General features: G+C 40.4%; 1 protein-coding gene across 1 annotated transcript; it reads left to right on the top strand.

Moving 5' to 3' along the window:
• The first annotated feature begins 1,202 nt into the window (after window positions 1-1,202).
• LOC127227855 (serine protease FAM111A-like) lies at window positions 1,203-15,882 on the top strand. Its single transcript, XM_051192169.1, has 4 exons — window positions 1,203-1,306; window positions 6,704-6,812; window positions 10,930-11,040; window positions 13,833-15,882. Exons 1-4 carry the CDS (start codon window positions 1,203-1,205, stop codon window positions 15,645-15,647), a joined length of 2,139 nt encoding a protein of 712 aa, XP_051048126.1. The 3' UTR covers window positions 15,648-15,882.
• The last annotated feature ends 393 nt before the right edge of the window (window positions 15,883-16,275 follow it).

Genomic DNA, 16,275 nt, shown 5'->3' with positions numbered 1-16,275 from the left:
CATAGTTTTGGCTCATTCGGCCTACCATCCACTCCTCCTCCCACCCATCTCACTTTATGTCCCTCCTACTCCCAGAATTCCTCCTTCCACTTTGATGTCTTTTCCCAAAGATCTCCTTGATCATCTCCCTCAAAGTCTTTCTGGATCTTCTCTGGCCCCTCCATCTCAAGGACCCCCTTTCTAGTTCCTGCATCTAACCATGATTACCTCCACCCAAATTTACATCCAAAGCTTTCAGTGTGACCTTTTGGTCAGTTTTAATTTCTGTCATCATTCTTTCCTAAACATTCATTTTCACTACTCCCCATAGTGTCTGTCATACTTTCATCTCATCTGTGTTAAAAAATAACAGGTAGAATTTTGAATTCAGAATTTGAAAATTAAGCATGAGTTAAAATTCTTTTTTATGACTTACAAAAGAGTATAGCACAGCACTCGGAAGGCAGAGGCAGGTGGGTCTCTGAGTTCAAGGCCAGTCTCATCTACAAAGCTACACAGAGAAACCCTGTCTTGAAAAATTATATATCTACATATGCATATGTATACACATTCATACATATATATGACGTGCAATGTTGTAGGTACTTCAGTGTAGTAATTCAGTATTCATATATGTGAAAGTCAGAGTCCAGCTTCTTCGAGAAAAGGATGTGTGATGAGGAAGCAATCTCACAATCATACCAATGGGTCAGGGACAATGCTTTACTGGGGGGCAGCTATGGTGTGTCTAAGAACCCACAGAAGGTGGAAGGACTGAGAGCAATGGTGTGGGAAGGTTGAGAGCAGATACCACTCGTCAGCAATTGCACTGATTCTCCAGAACTGAGTTTCATGCTGGAAATATTCATACAGTTGGTAGTAGAGAACAAACTAACAACGCTTTCCCACAATTCCATTTATTCTTCAGATAGCCAGCAGAAATGATGTCAACAAGCATGAAGCAGTCCTTGAAGTTTGGGATTCAAATATGGATAATGATGAACAATATTGATTCACATTTGCCTGAAATGAAAGCTTCATCTACTTAGAGCACACTGTACTTGCAGCCTATGGTGAAGCTGTTGGGTCTCCACTCAGCCCCAAGATCGAGTAACACTTGGTGTAGAGAATTATTTTAATATGATTGATGTTGTTCATGGACACAATTCAAGGGCGCATATATATATATATATATATATATATATATATATATATATCTGAGGATGTCTCTGAAGTGGTTGTTCCAAGTGTTCCAAGGTTCTCAGTTTAAAGGAACCTTTGGTTATCGAAGATCAAATGCCTACTTTGCAGTGGCTCTGGGAGGAGGGTAAAGATACTGGAGGATGAAGGAATTTCGTAAAAAGGAAGTATATTTTGTATCTACGCCTGAGAAGCGAGACTATCAAAAAGCTCTGCAAAGTTGGCCAACTGTGGTCTGACCTAAGTGAACTCAAATGGATACTATCATAATTAGCTTTAGTTGTCAAGTTGACCTAAACCTAAAGTCATCTTGAAAAAGTGGAAAACTACTGATGAGTTTTCCAGATCAGACTGGCCTGCCGCCATATCTGTGAAGCATTTTCTTAGTTCTTATTGATGTATAAGGGGAGAGGCACTGTGTGTAGACCCATCCATAGGTAAGTGGATCTGGATTGTATAAGGAAGGAAGCTGAACAGGCCAGTAAACAGCGCTCATGTGTTTTCTCCCATGAGCCCTTGTTTTGAGTTCCTACCTTGGCTTCTCTTGATGCTGGATTGCAACCTATAAAGTGAAATAAACTCTTTCTCCCACAAGTTGCTTCTGGTCAGAGTGGTTTATTGCAGCAATGGAAAAGCTAACTAGGCTCAATGGTAAGAGGATTTACAGCTTTGTTAGAAACTCAGTATGATTCACAGCAAGCAGCTCACAGATGTCTGTAACTTCACTTCCAGGGGATCCAACATCCTCTTCTGTCCTCCTCCAGGACACTAGGCATGCATGGGCTGCACAAACATATGTACAGGCAAACATACATATAGAGACAATAAAAATAAATATTCTATAAAAATCTATCATGCTAAAAGTAATTGGAAATCCATGTACAGGTTCAGTAAATCAAACAGCTCTTGAAAAAAATATACATACATACATATAGATATATGTATATATATGTGTGTATATATATATGTATGTATATATATACACATATATCTATATGACCAGATGATCCTGTCCTGTGTTTCATGAAAGACAGAAAGAAAGAAAGAAAAAGAATCCAATGAATGAAAAGTATGGAGATTGCAGCTCAGTGGTAGAGTTCTTAACTCACATGCACAAGGGCCTGAGTATATTTCTAGAATCTTGGGGAAAAAGAAGGGGGGAGAAGAGAGGGAAAGAAAAATGGGAGTAATGGTCCTGCTGTGATTCTGAAATGGTGGACAAGTAGCTCTTGGATGCAAGGGAGACTGTCCCACATCAGGTATGTATAGCTTGATGAGCTAAGATGCCTGATAAATCAACAGCCACCAGGACCACTCCAAACCCATGTCTTCTAAACTTAAGAAGGGAATTTCATAGCCCAAGGGAGGATGGTTTGTAGAAAGAAGATGAAATATAGGATTAGAGGAAGAAGGAAAGAACACAGATATCCCAGGAAATAGGACATGATAAAACTATTATTCTAGGGGCTGGCAGAAACTGTGGTGAGCCAAAGAGGGTATTCAGCCCAGTCAGCCTAACCACAAGGTGTCCAAGTGCCTATTAGTTCAATCATGAAGTCAGTGTGCCTTCCAGCCAGTGGGGCTTGCATTGAGGTTATGTAAATGAAGCAGGAAGGTAACAAAATGCCAGAACAAGAACTGTGGTGCTTTCCTGGCATTTCTGGCATCTAGCCAGGACAGAATCAAGGACTTACCCAGTTTCTATACAAGAACTGAGGTCCCTATCCCTCAAATGCCTGTTCAGCGACTATTGGCCATTCTCATCAACTGTTTTACACCAAGGTTAGGAAGATACCCCAGGCCATTAGCAAGACAAGCAAAGAATTCCATGCTTCCACTTGTCTGCTTTTACACAAAGAAAGTTTCTGTCAGGGGTTTGCAGTGTGCACACATCCACATAAAACTTTTTACTATAGTGGATCTTCATGTTCTCCAGTGTAGAAATCTGGAAGGTTTCCTGCTGATATATGATTGGGTACATTTATAAATGTCAAGATAGACTTCATGCCTTTACTGACTGTGGCTGGTCTATGTACTCCATTCTTTTCAATATTAAATAGAAAAAAAAAATGAAAGCTTAGTTAATATGTTGACTGAAGACACAAAAGACAGTCACCATAAGTAGAAAACTAACAAGAAGACTTCATTTCAAACTCACAACACTGATCCAGGGACTATTAAAAAAAAAAGATATTGACAGATGAGCCTGATAGCACAAATTGGTAATCAGTTACTCCGGAAGCTAATGAGGGAGAATCACAAGTTCCAAGCCAGCCTGAGCTCCAGAGTATGCTAAAGGCCAACCTTGAAGTTCTGTCCCCAAATCGGAAATTTTAAGTGGGGTGGGGATGTGATTCAGCAGTAGAACATTTACCTAGCATACACAAGGTGTTGAGATTAATCCCTACTGAAAAGTACATATGAGAATTCAAGACAATAGTTAAGATGTTCTCACTGGTTTTTTAAATTAGAAAACATCTCAATCCTTACTTAAAATGCTCAGTCCATGTACTGTGTACCTTACAAAACCACTTAAATTTCCTATTTTAGATGCTTAGGGTGATGCATTATCACAACTGCCAGAGAGAGTCTTACTTTCTGGTAAGATTCCAATGTCCTTTGGTAATCTGTGTTTTCTTCCTTTCTTATCATTTATGGCACCAGCTTCTACCATCAGTAGAAGGAGAATGTTGGGTTTCTGCTCTTTGCCCTCAGCTCAGCAACTACTAACCCTTCTCTGGCAGGTAAGAAAAGTCACCCACTCTGGGCCACATTCTTCTCATGATGTTCATCGTTTTGAATACCAAAGGCTGAATCTCAGGCAACTAATTTCTTAATCTAAATTGGATTCGTCTACAGTTCCATACTGTATGAAAGGCAGAAACAAAGTGCAGGCCATCTTGCTTCTACTCCATTTCCAGGAAAGCTAAGCCACAGAAAGGTGAATGTGTAGAAACCACAGTATAGATTACGTCAGTGTCCATGTGTAGCAGTCAGCTTCATGGGTAACCAGAGTCCTAGCAGCAGCAGCTCATCAGGGTTGGAGGATCTGGCATTTTCTTTGATGCTATAAGTATGCTACTTTGATAAAAATCTGGTTCCTAGTACAGCTTCCTGACTCTCGAGTTCTTGAACTTAATGATTCTACTGCTGCCATGAGAACCCACTGATGTTTGCATCCTAAACATTTTCTGCGCAGGGTCCTTCATTTTGTGTTCCGGACTTGGACAGTTAACAGCTAGTTGGACTGTCTCAGTATGCACATGTTTCTTTATGAAAGAATCATATATCAGGCTCATGGATCTCGTTTGCATACTCTAGATTTTCCTGTCTATCACAAATTACACAGGAATCACTGACTGCTGAATTTCTTTAAAAATGGATTTTAAACAAGAGTTCTTAACTTCTCTTACACACACACATACAATTTTCTGTTTCACAGAAATTCCAGCTGACCAAGATAATTAGTTTATTTTTCCAAGCAGCTTAAATCACAGTCCTCAACATGGACCAGATGCCTGTTTGATTGGTAGATAGCTCTTTGAAAGCTTCATCCTTGAGGACAAACTTTCATGGAATCAGATGTCATGTAAACTTCCAGAGGAAGGATGCAACCACTAGTGCTACCCAGGTAGAATGCATATAAACCACAATAGTGGCCAACATGGAACAATAATCCTAAGGGTGCACAGTGGCATAAAGTGAACTTAAGACTTGCCCAACTAGACAGAACTTATGTCTGGTCCTAGAAATCTAGCCAGCTAGTTAGAGCGGGTGAAGTCATGGATCTTGGAGGTGAACCTGAAACTGCTACTTTACTAAACTAGCATAATCATGAACTACATTGTAAATGGTACTCTTATGCTCACAAATATCTGTACCTCCACACCTCATCAAGCAAGGAAGGTTCTCTTTGTAACAGAGACCACTATAGAAAACCACAACTGATCAAAATGTAGAGTTGTAGACACTAGTCCCAACAGACATCTACATCACAACTCCTGCACCTAAGGTTCAGGGATCTTTGCTGAAGAGGGGTCAAAAAGAACATGAGCCAAGGGAACAGGAGATTTGCTGTGTGATGGTTTCTCCCAGAATGTCTGAAGTTATACCTATGAGGTCTCACGAACATGAGTACCTGAACAAGACCTAATGAAGACGGCATCAACAGACATGTTAGCTTGGAAAGGGGGAAGCTCATGAGGCCTCAACCTAGACAAAGGAGTGAAGTGACTAAGGATTGCTGAGATCAGGAGCAATAGTCTTGCCTGGGAAAGAGACACCAATATACAGTTTGGTTATCTAATACCAAATGATCACCCCTAAAAACATACATACCATTATTTGATATTTGAACAGAACATATTCACGCGCGCGCGCGTGCGCACACGCGCGTGCGCACGGACACACACACACACACACACACACACACACACTTTGTTATGTATTTGAAAAAGGACAAAATGGTTGTGGAGGAACTGAAAGGAGTAAATGGAAGGGGAGAAATTATGTAATTATATAAATCTCAAAAACTAAAAGAAAAAAATGGAAAGAAGAAAGAAACTAACTTCTACTCAGCACAGTCGTGCATCACCCAGGGGTAAGAGCAAAATGAGGAAGGTGTGCCTCCTCCTCCCTGACCCCTTTTACTGTCTTAGTTTCTTTGTACTATAATTTACTTAACTCAATTGCAAAACCTTATGATTTCAATGCATAGTGACTACATGTGTTTGGATATCCCACGATTTTCATACCAAGTTCCTTTTCATGCAGTGGTCTATTTTTATATTTATGTCATTTCTCAGTTGATACTGACACACGGCAAATGCTTAACAGCACATTGTGGTCTATGGCTCTGGAATGGGCACCATGATCTTCATCAGGATTGAAAAACCCAGCAGGCACTCGGGTTCCTTCGGGGAAACAGATTAATGCTAAGTGCATTTGCTCTGAAGGCACCTGTCCTATAGCTTCTCCCTGACCTCAAAAGCTTCAGTGGCCACCTACAGGGCGCTGTCGCTCTCTCCTTCCCTGGATGCACTCACTTACCTGGCCACAGAGATTAGTATCTCTGCAACAGATGTGCCTGTAGGAATGACCAGGGCCCCCATCTTTTCTCTAGCCAGGACTTCAGGACCAAGTTCCTGCCTGTGGCACCTTGTGAGTAGAGCTGAGGCAGGATCTCTTGCTCCCTGGCTCCCCTCCTTAGCTCACAGTCAGATCTGTATTTGGCCCTCTACCGACCTCGGGGGATGTTCAAATACTTACGAATAAAGAGGAACCTTGCAGAGGAAAGGCCTGTTCTACTTAGCTGCAGCCAGGCTGTGATTCTCAATCCTCTAACGCGGAGAAGCATGCTCAGAGGCCAGGAGTGCTCTCTTGTGGCCCAGTGGCATCACCCCTTTCCTGCCATCATCTGACTGCTGCGCAAGTGCTACCAGTGAGATCTGTAAGGTTCCTTTTGGCGCCAAGAGCTGTAAGTTCCTCCCACTCTACTACGATCCCTTGGCGCGCTTTTCTGAAGCCCAGACGCTGTGGCAGACGTCCTCGGAGCCTGCTGTGACAGACAGCCTGTGAGTCCTAGTCAAACAGAAACCAGTGACAGCGCTATTTGGAGAGAACTCTTTGCTTGGGTGAGTTACTCTAAGAGTCAGGGCTGACTTAAATCTTGGGAGGATTTATTTGCGGTGGAATAATGCAGAAAAACCTCATTTAGACGGGCGTCAGGAAGGCAGAGCAATGCACCTGGATGCCATGGCTCCGGAAGATGGCACCGAGCTCGGAACCACTTGAATCCATCTGCAGTTCTTGGGTACTAAAAGAACACCAGGGCTCCATTCCCCATGGAGGGATATTTCCTTAGCCTAGAAACACGGGGGGGGGGGGGAAGGGGGGGAGGGCCTAGGTCCTACCCCAAAAGACTTGACAGACTTTGTGATCCCTCATTGAAGGCCTCACCCTCCCTGAGGAGTGGATGGGGGATGGGATGAGGGGGTCTGTGGAGGGGCATGGAAGGATGGGAGGGAGAGGCAACTGGGATCAATATGTAAAATAAGAAAAAACAAATTAAAAAACGTTCTGAAAAAAAAAAAATAAAAGGAACACCAGGGCTCAAGGAAGTACACATTCTGATGGTAAAACCTGGCATCTGTAAACAAGGTGACTCACTTTAAGAAATACCCCTAAAATTAATTTCTCAGGGTCTTAATGTGTGTGTAGCAAATATCTGCAAATATATTTTCTTGAGTGGGTCTCTGTCTTGAATAAGGATACAAGGTGTGACAAAGGCCGATCTCGTTCTTAGACATGCTCAGTTTGCAAAGTAATTGCCAATGGTTCTTGCATAGCAGGCTACTACAATAACCTGACTTACTCTCCTGCTCTTTAAATCACCATTAATGCTGAGGAGTGTTCTGCGGGGAGGGAGGGGGACTTACGAAGTTGCAAATGTAATTATCATTTATTCCACTAGTATCCAATCACTCTTCATAGAAGATGTCAAAGAACAATTTATATCACAAGTTTTTAATCCTGGCCTCTAAATTCTAGGTTTGGTATAGACATCAATCCAGATCTGTTGCCCAGTCCTAACCAACCACCCCATCCACCCTCCCCAATTAAAGCCTGAGTTAAACAAGACCTCAAAGTCCCATAGTACTACACTCTGTCTCAGCCTAACCATGTTCTCTCTCAGTACTTCTAGGACTGTATGAAGTTCTTGTTCTCATTCCCCCAAGAGCAGTAACCCCAGGTTTGTGTGTACAAAGTCAACATCCACAGTACCTGTGAGTACTGTAGTGAAGTCAACCTTGCCTCGGTTCCAGAGACAAGAAAGTAGATGTTATATTAATCACTTTGCTTCTGCTTTGTTTTGTGGATATTTTTATTTCTACTGGTAAAGAGCATTTTAGGAATATGTGTGGTTATATAATCAGTTGTTGAAAAGCTTTTAGGTTTGGCCTCCCCAAAATCTACCTGTAAGCAGCAATATCCTTGAGTAAAACAAGGACACAGAGAGCAGAAGTCGGCTCTTGGGAATCTGATACTCAGGCTGGCTGTGTGTGCTTCGTTTTCTTCATATGGGCACTTAGTGCAATGAACTTTCCTCCTAGCACTGCTTTCAAGGTATCCCATAAGTTTAATCTCGTTTAATTCTAGGAAATCTTTCATTTCTTTCTTTATTCCTTCCTTGACCCAGGAATGGTGCAATTGTACATTGTTCACTTTCCATGAGTTTGTAGGGTTTCTGCAATTTTTGTTGTTGTTGAATTCCAACTTTAAAGCATGGTGGTCTGATAAGATACAGGGAACTATTTCCATTTTTCTTTTCTTTCTTCCTTTCTGCTGAGGTTTGTTATGTTGCCTAGTATGAGGTCCATTTTAGAAAAGGTTCCATGTGGAGCTGAGAAGAAGATATATTCTTTTGTGTTTTGGTGGAATAGTCTATAGATGTCTATTAAACCCAATTTGGACATAACTTCTGTTAGTTCTTTGTTTCTTTGTTAAGTCTCTGTCTGGTGGTCCTGTCTAGTGGTGAGAGTGGGTTGTTGAAGTCTCCCACTATGAGTGTGTGAGGTTTTATGTGAGCTTTGAGTTTTAGTAAGGTTTCTTTTACGAATGTGGGTGTCTTTGTATTTGTGGCATAGATTTTCAGAACTGAGACTTTGTACTGATGGACTTCTCCTGTGATGAATATGAAATGACCATCTTCATCTTTTTTGATTGATTTTAGTTTGAAGTCTAACTTGTTAGATATTAGGATAGCTACACAAGCTTGCTTCTTGGGTCCATTTGATTTGGAAGATCTTTTCCAAACCATTTACCCTAAGGTAATGTCTGTCTTTGAAGCTTAGATGTGTTTCCTGTATACAGCAGAAGGATGGATTCTGTCTTCATATCCATTCCATTAGCCTGTGTTTTTTTCTAGGAGAGTTAAGATCATAAATGTTGAGGGAAAGTAAGGACCATTGATTGTTAATTCTTGTTTGTTTTAGATTTGTTGTTGGCCATGGTATTGTGAGTATATTTGCCCCACTTTTTCTTTTGGGTTCTGGTAAAGTGGGATTATCTATTACCTATGTCTTTGTGGGTATAGTTAACTTCCTTGGGTTGGAGTTTTCCTCTCTGAACTTTCTGTAGGGCTGGATTTGTGGATATGTGTTGTGAAAGTCTGGCTTTGTCATTGAATATTTTGTTTTCTCCATCTATAGTGATTGAAAGTTTTGCTGGGTATAGTAACCTGGGCTGACATCCTTGAGCTCTTAGTATTTATAGAACTTCTATCCAAGACCTTCTGGTCTTGAGAGTTTCCATGAAGAAGTCAGGTGTAATTTTGATAGGTCTGCCTTTATATGTTACCTGGCCTTTTTCCTTCACTTCCCTTAATATTATTTCTTTATTCTGTATGTTAGGTGTTTTGATTATTATTTATCGAGGGAACTTTTCTTTTTTCTTGGTCCAGTCTATTTGGTATTAGGTATGCTTCTTGTACTTTCATAGGCATGTCTTTCTTTAGATTGGAAAGGTTTTCTTCAATGATTTTGTTGAATATGTTTTTCTGCACCTTTGAGCTAGGCTTCTATGCCTATTATTTTTAGGTTTGGCCTTTCCACAATGTCCCACATTTCCCAGATGTTTTGTGTTAGGGATTTGTTGGATTTTCGATTTTCTTTGGTCGATGAATCTATTTCCTCTAGTTTATCTTCAGCGCCTGAGATTATTCGATCTCTTGTATTCTGTTGGTTATGCTTCATCTGTAGTGCCTGATCATTTACCCAGTTTTTGTATTTCTAGCATTCCCTCAGTTTGTGTTTTCTTTATTGTCTCTATTTCAGTTTTCAGGTATTGAACTGTTTGAATTGTTTCCTTCATCTGTTTGATGTTTTTTTTTTCCCCTTGGCTTTCCTTACTTTCTTTAAGATATTTGTTCATTTCTTGCATTTTTTTTTTTTTGCTTAGTCTTTTCCTCTATTTTTTCCAATTTTCGTTTGTTTTTTCTTCCATTTCTTTAAGGGATCTTCTCATATCATCTTTGAGGGCCTCTATCATTTTTATGAATTTATTTTTTATGTCATTCTCTTCTGCTTCATCTGCTTTGGTGTGTTCAGATCTATTTGGTGTAGAGTCCATAGATTCTGGTGGGGTCATACTGGTCTTTCTATTGTTGGGTGTTTTCTTGTATTGTCGTCTTCCCATTGCTTCTTCCAGTGGGTGCAGGTGGAGTCTCTCTCTTTCTCTCTACCCTGCTCTCCCAGTGGGTGTAGGTGGGTCAGGAGTTCAATGTAACTCTGGATGATCCAAGTTCTCTTGGAAGTCTCTCCTTTGGCAGAAGGCAGGCAATGGGGTCCAAAGATCAGGTGAGTGCAGCCTCAAGGTGGTAGTGCATGGATAAGTAGGTCCAGTGTGCTCAGAGCAGATGCAGGAAGTTCCATGGAGGTGGAGGGGTTGTTGGACCCACACTCTGGTCCAATGCTCACCCTGAGCAGCAGTCCCAGCAGGACAAAAGCTAGAGGCAATTTCTATTAAGATTTTGATATTTTGGTATAATGCCTGACATATAGCGAGTTGCTTTTACTATTTGGCTCATTATGCTTGGTGGATAAACTACCTCATGCTAACACCATCCTGAAGCATGAAAGCCAAAGAAGAAAGATATGATTTGGGACTTCAGGCACTTTTTCCCTAGATACACCATGTGATGGCTGGGAAGATACTACTGTAATAAGAACTTTTTTGAAATTACTGTTTCAGTTGGAGCATCTGTTACATCTCCTAGCCACCATGAGCTGCAGCAAGCACAGCTCACAGAAGGTCCATCCTGATTTAAGAGAAACCTTGAAAATCAAGTACCATCCAGTTCAGGTATGTCTGTAAACAATTGTGTACTTTGTGGGATGTCTTCATACTAGAATATAGCATTCTAGCTCCCAGGCCAGATAATCCTCCTGCTAAGACAAGGACTCATTAGTATTGGGAATATTACGTGCATTGAAATGTGTGAGACTGGAAGATTGCATCTGATTCCCTAGAGCTGGAGTTACAGACAGTTGTGAGCTGCTATATGGGTTCTGGTGACCAAACCTGGGTCCCCTGTTACAGCAGTAGGAATTCTTAACCACCGAGCTGACACTTCAATCCTTAAAACAAATTTTTTTTTGCAAGGTCATATCCAAAGTGTTAGATTAAACTGTAGAAATAACAAAATTAATAGTACTTTAATAACATGGAAATCCTACCCTGAGTGTGGCTAATCTTCTGAAAGTGTTTTGCAGTTTACAAATATGATTTTCTGTACATGTGTTCCTACCCTTACCTCATTAAGTGGATGCAGGGGATTCTACCTCTAATTTGTTTATGGCAATAAATAGAGCCTGAGGCAAAATAGAGCCTTGGACAAGGTTGCTCACCTGAAGTCAAAGCTCTGCAAGCTCTGCTGACATGGCAGATTCTGTTTCTCTTCTTATTCTAAAGCACTTCTTGAATCGATAGTAAGAAACTGAGACTGCCAGTCCTTAGGCTTGTTTCCTCTTGTCCAAGTTCTAGAAAGGTTGATGATTCAAACAGCTAGAAAATCTATGAGGGTTTTGTTTCTAGGTCAGTTTGTTTTCTCTATTCTACTCCGTGACAGAGCAAGTTAGGAACAGCACATACGACCTGTCTATCCCTTTCAAAAATGTCAAGCAGGCAAGGTTCCTCACACCTATAATCTCAGGTCAAGGCAGAGGATTGCAAGTTCCATGCCAGCCTGGGTTACAGTGTCTCAAATGCACAACACAAACAACAACAACAACTAAAAAGTGTCTATGTTTGTCCAAGAAACCTAGGTAGATGGAAGTCTGCTACAGCATCCCTGCAAGGCAGTGTACAGATACTTCTGACAGCATTTAGACTGAAGAGGTGGTTTCTGAGATTTTCTATGCATGCCTACAGGACATTTATATTACCTGGCATTGTTTAAAGCAGAATAACAGTTATAGAAAATGATGGCAGGCTTAATAATTACTGTATTCCACCACTGTCCCTGCTATTACCAGTGAGTATACTGCTGGCATGTGAACCATTACCAAGATAAATATGATGTAGGAACATGGGGTAAAAGGCTTTTATTTTTGTTCACTTTTGCTATTCAATTATCAACCTTGGTTCTCCCTTCCTTCTTCTTCCCTGAATCTTAAGATAGTAGTCTATAAATATGGGAGATATGGGTGCAAAGTTTACAAATACCATGAGTAGTCTAATGGGAAAAGACATCAAAGCATTTGTAATTCAGATTGGTTATTATGGGACATTAGGAAAAGCACTTAGAAGGTAAATTTCTGATCCTCAATTTCTCCATCAAAAAGAGAGGCCATACATGGGATTTGTGAACTTATGTAATAAAGGAAATACATCGAGCTCTTTGCATAGTAGTTAGTTGTGGATGAATCAATGTATGGATTTTTCATGAGGAAGTAATTAACTTAAGTAATGATCAACTGGTTTAGATTTCACTCCTGGCTAAAAAAATAAATCATAAAATAGCACTTGGAGAGGTGGCTCAGTATGTAAAGCTTTGGCAACAGAAGTGTGTGGGACAGTTTGGATCCCCAGGACACGGGCATGGTAGCCCAACTCTAATACCAGTACAGGAGAGGAAGGATAAGGAATTCCTGAAGAATACTGGCTAGCTAGATTGTCTTAATAAGAAAATTCTGTTTTGAAGAGACTCTGACTCAATATATAAAGATAGAATGTTCAAAGAAGATACCCAACTTTAGCCTTTTACTCCATATGCTGTGGAAACATGTGCACATACACATAGGAATACCCACAAAAAATATACTCTCAAACTCCACAAACAGATGCATACACAAAGAAAATGAAATTGAAAATAAAATAATAAATCACACTAACATATCCCTGCTAATTTTTTTTAATGACTTCACTAAAGGTGGGCATGGTAGTACATTCCTGGCTTCTTGAACACAGCAGAGGAATGAAAATCATGAGTTTGTAGCCAGCCTGGGTTAGATATTTTATTCCAGAGTGGTCTAAACTACAGCATGAAATCTGGTCTCAGAGAAACTACGATAGGTGGCTCAAGAGATGGCTTGCTGTTTAAAAGAATGTTCTGCCTTTAAGGAGAACTAGAGCTCATTGACCAGCACTGACATCATGAAGCTAGAACTGGTTGCCAGTCTAGCTCCAGGGGACATGATGACCTCTTCTGATCTCTGCTTGCACTGCATTAACATGCACAAGCCCACATAGTTACACTTACATACACACATAATTAAAAATACAAAGAAAAACTCTTACAAAAGCAAAAATGAACAAATTCCAATTTAGATACCATTGCTTGCTATAGTTGGCAAAGATAAAAGCTGCATTGATGAAAATAAAATAAAATACTTGAAAAGGGTTTTATGGAAGCTGATAGACAGTTAAACATCTGGGGAACAATTGTGTTTCTTACTGTCCATTTGTTTGAGAAAGGAGCCATGTGCAATAGGAAGAGATTATCTGATGGATAACCTAGAGAGGCTAGGCTTAAATTTTGGATCTTGGGTTAGATCCTGATTTAAACATATTAATTGATTCTTTAAATTACATACAAGGAACTAAGGATTAGAGTTGGAATCCAAATCTTAAAGTATCTATCATTTCTTTTTTAGGTCCCTCAAAAAGAGCAGAATGATCCCAAGAAGTTGCAAATGAAAATGAGTTCCCAAAAAAGATCAAATGAGATACCTAACACCCAAGAGCAAGGACTCTGTTCTAAGAAAACTCGACGAGATCTGACTACTCCCCTAACTAAGATAATCAACATCACCTTGGGGGGAAACCCAAAGACATATATGTACCACTTCATCCAGGAGAGGACATGTAGCATATATGAAGCTCTGAACACCCTTGACCCTGTCAAAAGAGAGATAAAAAGACAGCAAGGCAAAGAAATGCTGGTGTGTGGCATAAAAGGAATAGAAGGCTACATAAACCTTGGCATGCCCCTCCGTTGTTTTCCAGAAGACAGCCATGTGCTCATTACATTTTCCAAAACTGAAAGTGAGGAGAAAGAAAATAATTATCGCTTTGACTACTCACCTGCTGAGTGTGTTATATTTTACATACATGCAGTTGGGAATAGGGAACAAAGGATTCTGAGTGGCAGGGAACTTCACCAGGAGGGGACCAAACTCTGTGTCTATGGCTTCAAAGGAGAGACCATCAAGGCCACTCTGAGGAAGGATGGCAGGTTTGATTCCTTTGTAGAGCATGCCCATTGGAAACTCATTAACCATGACACCATCATAGAAAACACCCAGCCAGTTGATGTGTTACAGGGCAAGCTCTTTCAGATTGATGTCGAGAGAAAGGAGAGCCCTTGGGTGGCTACGGCAACTCAGAAATCTGAGATGGAGGACAGAAACTTGGAGATAAAAGGATACATTGTGAATTTGTACCCCACATTGAAAGGAGAACGAGAGAAAATAGAATCACTTATCAAGGAAGAAAGTGAAAATAGTAAAGAACAGTCTCTTTTCGAAACCCATAAGAGAAAGTTCGGGGACCTGACAAAAAATTCTACTCCAGGGACAACCAACAAACTTCTTTCACAATTCCTTGATTCCATTGGGCTCCTAATTTGGGACAATAATGGAAACCGAGGTAGTGCCACTTGCTTTGTTTTTAGAGGGTTGTACATTTTCATTTGTAGGCATGTGTTAAATGACATTGTGGGAGAAGGAAAGGAGCCACTTGAATGCATAGACCTAATTAGCCGATGTGTAAGAGTGACATTTGATGATGATTGTAAAGAGCCAAACTCAAACTTCAACAGTTATTTTTGCATTGAACCTTCGTTTGTCATATCTGATGTAACTCTTGACTATGCTGTCCTGAAACTGAAGGAAAATGATCAACAAGTGCCTGTTGGGCTGTATAATGGAATAGCTATTACAGTTCGTGATGAATTGGTATTTATGATTGGCTATGAAAATGGACAAAGGGTTATTGACCGTTGTACAGTGATCCCTCAAGGTAAACTAGAAGAGAAAAATCAACAATGTGTTCATGGAACAGAAGCAGCAAGTCATAACCATTCTTTGAAGTCCCTCCCTATGTACACGAAGAGAAGTTTCCAAGAGATTGACAACTCTAATGACTTTACCTATAATATTTTTTATTGCAGCTCTTCTGGATCTCCAGTATTTGATTGTAAAGGTTCTCTGCTGGCCATGCACACTGCTGGCTTCAGTTTTGAACATGAAAGTGGAGTTTATAATATCATTGAGTTTGGCACAAGGATGGAGTCCATCCTTGAGGATATTAAACAAAAACATAAAGAATGGTATAATGAAGTTTGTGTAAATCAGCAGGATGTAGAAATGAACAGTGATGAAGCTGATATAAATGAACAAGATGTAAAAATGGACAGTGAATCCTATATAAATCAGCAGGATATAGAAATGCCTAGTGTAGACATTTAAGGATGGGGAGAATTTGTTCTGGCTTTGAAAGCATCCATTTTAATGGGTAAAGATGACTGAGAACATGGCTTACTGGTTGAGCGCTTGTCTAGCATGCACAGCATTCTGGGATTAGTCCCCAGTGAAAAATGGATATTAGCACTCCAATCAATTTCCAAAATTGTTGTTCCCACTGGCTTTTTAAAACTGGCTCCCCCATGGGAGGCCTCACCCTCCCTGAGGAGTGATGGGGGCAGTGGGATGTGAGGCAGTGGGAGGATGGGAGGGAGAGGGAACTAGGATTGGTATGTAAATTAAGGTTGTTTTTAATTTAAATAAAAATTAATTTTAAAAAAAGTAAAACCTGTCCCCTGTGGTGGGATGCCTTGTTCAACCTTGATGCAGGGAGAAGGAGCTTGGTCCTGCTCAGCTTGATGTGCCATGCTTTGTTGATGCCCATGAAAGGATTACCCCAACTAAGTGGAGACTAAGGAGTGGATGGGGGTTGGGGGAGGAGTGGGAAGAAGGAGGGAGGGGAAACTGGTTGAAATGCACAATAAAATAAATGATGAAAAAAAAAAAAACAAAAAACTTTGAAGCCATCTCAAGCCTTACTTAAAGGTTCATGCACACTCTTATAGAAACTGGG

The sequence above is a fragment of the Phodopus roborovskii genome, unplaced genomic scaffold (genome assembly GCF_943737965.1).
Source record: "Phodopus roborovskii unplaced genomic scaffold, PHOROB, whole genome shotgun sequence".
NCBI lineage: Eukaryota > Metazoa > Chordata > Mammalia > Rodentia > Cricetidae > Phodopus > Phodopus roborovskii.
This window is presented reverse-complemented; position numbering and strand designations above follow the sequence as displayed.